At 41.0% G+C, this 6,665-nt stretch overlaps 1 protein-coding gene across 1 annotated transcript; it reads right to left on the bottom strand.

The window, feature by feature from the left end:
* Positions 1-259: 259 nt before the first annotated feature.
* Positions 260-3,713, bottom strand: LOC117962054 (myelin-oligodendrocyte glycoprotein-like). The gene is made up of 2 exons (XM_034901099.1): positions 3,504-3,713; positions 260-630 (listed from the first exon to the last, which is right to left on the bottom strand). The coding sequence occupies exons 1-2, from the start codon at positions 3,595-3,597 to the stop codon at positions 260-262; spliced, it is 465 nt and encodes a 154-aa protein (XP_034756990.1). The 5' UTR covers positions 3,598-3,713.
* Positions 3,714-6,665: the final 2,952 nt, after the last annotated feature.

Genomic DNA, 6,665 nt, shown 5'->3' with positions numbered 1-6,665 from the left:
GACAAAGAGACAGACAAAAAGAGAGAGAGACAAAGAGAGAGAGAGACAAAGAGAGAGACACAGAGACAAAGAGAGAGAGAGACACAGAGACAAAGAGAGAGAGAGACAGAGACAAAGAGAGAGACACAGAGACAAAGAGAGAGAGAGAAATAGACAGAGACAAAGAAAGAGACACAGAGACAAAGAGAGAAATAGACAGAGACAAAGAGAGACACAGAGACAAAGAGAGAGCAAGAGAGAGACAAAGAGAGAGAGAGAGTTACTGACCGACCACGAGCTGGACGATCGAGCTGCAGTCTAACTTGGGGACGTAGCAGCGGTACCGGCCCGTGTCCCCGAGCGTGGCGTTGTCGATCTTCAGCGAGATGTTCCCGTCCTTCAGGGCGTCCGTGAACAGCGCCGTCCTCTCGGCGTACGCCGGCATCTTCATGTCCGGGACCTCCCGCTTGTCCCGGTACAGGTGCACGTACGCGACGCGGCTCAGCCGGTCCGACGGGTCCGGCTTCAGGTCCGGCTTGGACCACTCCACCGTCTTGTCCTGCACGTCCTCCCCGGGGTCCAACTGGCACGGCAGGACGACGTCGTCGCCCGGGGCGACCACGATTGGCCGACTGGACCCGATCACCTTAACTGGATCACACAGGGGGACAAGTTGGAAAACTGGAAGGTACAGCGGCATTAACGTCTCCTCGACTCTCTTCTGTAACGTCACACCAAATTATCCAAAAAAGGAGGCTGGGATTTTGGAACTATGGCAACGAAGAGACGTTTCATCACTAACTGTTGACAATGATCAAATAGAAAATGTCAATTAAAACCCCGTGACAGCCAAGTGGAAGTCTTTGGTTGTTTTGTGTGACCAGCAGTCCAAAAAAACCAAAGATATATTAGACCTGCACCATACTGGAAATATATGACATTGGGATGGGTTTCCCCCTGCGAGAGAGAGAGAGAGAGAGAGAGAGAGAGAGAGAGAGAGAGAGAGAGAGAAAGAAAAAGTACTTTTTAAAAGATGACATAAATAGCTCCATTTGGAAATAAATGAATCTGGACGACTGCGGTGATTTTGTAGAAGAGTGCATCTACATAGAATAACAATAAATTAAAAAAAAAGGATCTTTTTTAATATGAAATTTAGACGTAAGTCATATTTATTAATCTCCAGTTAGCTTGTAGCACTGACTTTCCCTATGAAATATGACTTTTAGCTTTTTTTTTAACTACTTTTCATTGCATTTTGAGTTGTTTTCTTCAATTATATAACATTAGAAGAAGGAAAATAAAACAGTTTCTAACAGTATTCTGACTCAACTTTGACGTACGCGAGTCTATTAACACACATTCCTCTAATATTAGTCAAAATAATGCATTATTTCAGTTTTTTTGACTCAAAAATGAGGTATAATTTAGAAATCCAACAAGGTTTATTGATATATAATTACAGAAATATAAGTGTAACACTAGTGGTAGTAAGTTGGCGTCCGTGACGTGCGTCAGCAGTCAAATAAATTTAAAAAAATGCAGTGACAACATTTAACAAAGTGTCCAAAAAAAGGACAAAAAAAAAAAAAAAGGCACAAAAGTGTTTTCTAATTTGACCGGAGAGGACAACAGGTGCATGGTGGGCGGGGGAATAAAGTTAGAAACACACATTTACCACTTCTCTGGGGGAACCCCGTAACCTGAATATTTAACTTCTAATTAATTCCCAAAACTTTTCCGTTCATTCAACTCACGCTAAATGTCCCCCGTACATTTTAAGTGTCTTTGTGGGGTTTTGTTTCTCGTTGTAGTCGATTTACAGCTGACAATTAAAGATTAGGATTTTGTCGAGTCATGGGGATGCTCTGTTACCAAAATATCAAAAGTTAGCTGGGTACATGTTTGGAACAACAACAACAACAACAACATCGTGATGTAAAAAGAACAAGAGCAACGTGTCTCCATGTCTGTCTGTGTCTCTCGTCTGTATGTCTCTCTCTTTGTCTCTTGTCTGTCTGTGGGTCTCTCACTCTCTCTCTTTTCTACCTGTCTGTATGTCTCTCTCTTTGTCTCTTGTCTGTGGGTCTCTCACTCTCTCTCTTTTCTATCTGTCTGTGTGTCTCTCTCTTCCTGTCTCTTTTCTATGTCTGGATGTCTCTCTCTTTCTCTTGTCTATCTGTGTCTCTCTCTCTTTTCTATCTGTATGTCTCTCTCTCTCTCTCGTCTGTCTGTTTGTCTCTCTCTCTCTTTTCTATCTGTATGTCTCTTTCTCTCCCCCTTATCCGGTTGAGGCTGATGCCTAAACTTATTAGTTTTTGTTGACATTCAATTTTTTTTGGCGGTTTATTCGTCCCCTATTCCGATGTTTTTGGTCACTTTTTTCAGCGCTTAAAAAAAAAAGTAGATTTATTTTTCCTGTTTTTGTAGCTTCTTCCAACATTTGGCACTTTTTTTAAACATCCTTTTGTCATAGTTGTGATATAGAAAGATTTTGTTAATGAGGATTACAGGAGGGTCAGGCTGTGTCAGTGAATTCAAAGACATCTTAACAGACAGATGTCACGTTTATACAGGAGTCTCTTAACTTTATTACCTTGTTTGTAACTTAGTTTCTGGAAAACACTGAGCCCATTTATGTGAAACGACCCCGTCTCAGTTACATTAAAAAGGGGGGAAACACCGGTGAGTCCCTCTGTGAGTCACTAGGGACTTAACAGATGAAGAACGTGGTTATCCCTTTCGACAAATGGAAACCAGCAACATATTCGCTAGTAATGTGTGTGCGATTGTGTGAGAATCTGATGAAAGAGACAGGCAACGGATACTACCGGTACGCGATTAGCATGGAACTCCAGAGCTCTCGCGAGAGCACAGTTTGAATTTGCCCCCGCCAATCGGATTTCCACGCTAGAAAACAATCATAGACATAGCAGTTCAAACGTAGCTATGGCAACCGTTAGTAACGTTCCGAGTTTAACGGTTTCCAACGTCACAGTTGTATAAAACATAACACTAGCAGTTATTATTTAAACAGATATTCGGAATAATAGCCAAACACTGTCCGAGTGTTAAATACATAGCTATATATCTAACGTTAGCTAGCTAAAGCTATATAGCTAACGTTAACGTTAGCTAAAGCTATATAGCTAACGTTAACGTTAGCTAAAGCTATATAGCTAACGTTAACGTGAGTTAAAAACGTAGAGATGGGCGGTTGATAGCGGACTGTTTAAAATTTATTTAAATATCTCAACAGTTAACAGCGAAGCCACATCGAAAATAACGTCTAAAATTAACTTAAATTACGCGTTTATTGGTAAAACTATCACTAGAACATGTTCAGACCATCGACCGTTGATATTAATATTAATAAATATACAGTCTATGGTTCAGACACTACTCCGGCTAACGTTAACTGACGCAACGTTGACGTAACGTTGACCTCGGCCCGGTGAAATTTGAATTTAAAGAATAAATAAGATACATGACAGCCTTATAGTTTAGAAAACACATGATCTTACCTTTAACGCCCGTCTGTACTGCCGTGCTAAAAGGCACAAAGTCCGTCCAGAGTGTAAAAGTGAAGCAAAGCACGAAGATATCGAAGTAAACCATCAAAACACCCGATAGAAACACAGAAACTACCGGCTGTGGTGGGCTCCTCTGGCGCTGAATCAATGAATGAACGTGTGTGGCAGGACGTGGTTCTTAAGCAAGATACGTCATCCCGTCTCGCGACGTCTCCTGCGTTAGGGTTTTTCCCTCCCATGATGATGTAACCATGGTGGCATGTAAATAAACAATAAACAGTGCTCTCACGAGAGTGTATCGACGAGATTGCACGAGAACGTTCTGTTGCTTATTTATGATGATTTCTTAGTTCAGAAACGGTCTTAGGCTCGTGAACTCTTCCTGTTGTCCTCGGGGGAAATTTGACCCATTTAAAAAAAATATATCCCAAAAAAAATCCACATCACAAATTTGGGTTTCTTACAACTGAATTGTTAAAAAATTAACAAAAAACGTGGATAGAACTAGTAAAGTAAATTTTAACGTTACTGTTTCATTGAATTTGGGTGTTGTTTTAAATATTATGGCATTTGAAAGAAGAAAAAAAGATTAAAGAACGTTGAAAAAATTGTCAAAAAGTATTGTAAAAAGTGTAAAAAACAAAACAAGGGGTGGATATTGATCCCAATAAAATGGGCAATGCAGTGTTATTCAGTCCCACAGCACAGAATATAAATATAAATGACATACTAGGATACAATATACATGAAATTATAATAATAGGAAGAAAATACGAGAACAAAAATATTGTTGGGAATACAAAAAATGTGCAACTGTTTTAACCCTTGTCTGGTATTCAGGTCAAATTGACCAAATTCTAAGAAAAATTGTCCAAATTACATTTTTTCTACCTGAAATCAGCGTCCTTTCCTTATTTCCTGTGAGGAACATGTATTCCTGAGGAGACGAAGAAGTAGGAGTTGACTGCAGGGAACAGAGTCAGATTTCATTAGTTTTGGGTTGGATCGGTGATGCTAAAGCAGCAAGAATTGGATTAGGTCGACTACAATCTAGTCCTTCCCCTTGCCAAGTGTAGATCTCAACGTACATCAGCAACTGAACAATGAGTCAGAACTGCTTCCAGTATGGCGCATAGTCCAGAATTGTGTCAAGACTCGGCTTTCATTTTCACAGATGGCTCTGTAGTATCTAATGATTTGTAACCTGAATCAGGTTCTGTTCAAAGAAAATACTACAGATGCAAGGCTGGTTTACGTTGATTTGGCGTGAACTTTGGAGGGGATGTGATGAGTTGGATATGATCTTTGGTTTGTCATGTAACTGAATCCTATACGTTACCTAACATGTGACCTAAATATATCCTATATATCGTATGTCTAAGGTATTGAAAGGCAGAGTGTAATTTGGCAGATACTCTCCTGGCTTCTGCAGAGCTTGTACGTTGATGCTGAATTCTTTGATGTAATAAACCTTTTTTTATAATCAAGAAACAGTGTCAAGCGGATTGCTGTCAGCACATCCTCCAGCATTGCTCAGACACCACACTTCTGAAGATCCCGTCACTGAAATTGAGGGTGAAATCTCAGGCTTTTGGACTAAATAACATACCCACATTAAAAGTGGAACAGCTTCCACATACCTTGACACAAAGAGATTCGCCTGACATCAATGGGAAGCTAACACTCTCTAGTTTCTTCTATAAGTATCATGATGATCCTAGGCCTTACTGACAGAGCTACAGAGTCTAGAATGGAGGGTCATACATCTGTAAACTGAGTAAAACACACAGCTGTAGGTGGCTCTAAGGGAGATACAGACAACACAAGGCAAAAATCCATTTTATATGAATTTTTTTTCTACAGATATGTTGTCGCGTTTTTGGTTGGTCCATTTTTGAGTCCATACGGGACTTTGGTTACCAAGACTGCATACCGAGTTTCAGATTCTTATAACTTGAGAAGCGTCTGGATCTAGAACACATGGTCTTGGTCTCTAATGAAAGCCAACACTCTGTTTCTCATTCTCAGTCATTTCTCAGTCATTTAGTCACAGCTTTACATAAGCAAAACCACACAAAACCCATATTTTCTTCTATTCCACCCAAGAGATTTTGATCAAAAAGGGCAAACAAACTTTACTGGAAACTTTTTTTTTTTTATATAGAAATATTGTAAAAAATACAAAAACAATTTGTTTTTCCCAAAAACTTTACATGAAATGACATGTGGACTAGATTAGCTGTATAGCTTACTCTGGTACAGGGTATAGCAGGGTTGTAGTACTCGAGTCCGGTCTTGGACTTGAGACCAGTTTTCTATGGACTCTGACTTGTCTTGGACTCTGTAGTATTTGGACTCTGACTTGTCTCGGACTCGGCCACTGGTCTTGCCAGATATGGCTTCTGGGCTTTTGGTCTGGACCGAGTCCAGGTGTCTTTATTATGTTGATGATAATAATGGAGGGAAAGTTAAACACAGTTCATGGGATATTGTTCGTCTTTTTACTAGTTTAAACAGCTAGCTAACGCTACGCCAATGTTTGCTAACGCTAGCGCACCATTGTTAGCCTAGTTAGCTTACTAAGTAAATATTACGGCTGCCTTCGGAGTTTCCTATATCTGCGTCCATGTTGTCAACGTAAGACCTGTGGCATTAGTGCTCCTCTTGAGCCATCATTTTATTACATGAAATAAGCTTTGCTCCTAAGAGATGGGTGGGTTTTTCTTACGTTATAAAAAAGCTAACTGGCTATAGTTAGCCCGTCTGTATGCTAACGGACGTTAGCTAACGTTGCCGAGCCAGCTGTGTGTGTGTGTGTGTCTTGACTTGGAACCTTTTTGGACTCAGACTTGTCTTGGACTCGACAAAGGTGGTCTCGACTACAGCCCTAGGGTACGGTGTCACACACCTGAAGTTACAACTTGTTCAGGGTGTGCCACGCATTAAAACAGTCCCTGGCAATCACGAAGCACAGACACACGTCACAGGAGGAGCATTTCACGGTGGTCTTCTGGCGGCAGTGAACACAAGTCCTCCGACCTGAGCTGCCATCCGGGCAGTAATGAATAGGTTTGTGTGAGCCCCCTTGGGGAGCAGGAGGGGGGGGCAGTGGAAAGGCTTTGGAGGTGGACCCGACCGCTTTCAGCTCCATCA

This window comes from Etheostoma cragini, chromosome 19 (genome assembly GCF_013103735.1).
Source record: "Etheostoma cragini isolate CJK2018 chromosome 19, CSU_Ecrag_1.0, whole genome shotgun sequence".
NCBI classification, from domain to species: domain Eukaryota; kingdom Metazoa; phylum Chordata; class Actinopteri; order Perciformes; family Percidae; genus Etheostoma; species Etheostoma cragini.
Note: the sequence above shows the minus strand (reverse complement) of the source record. Positions and strands in the feature narration are given on the sequence as shown.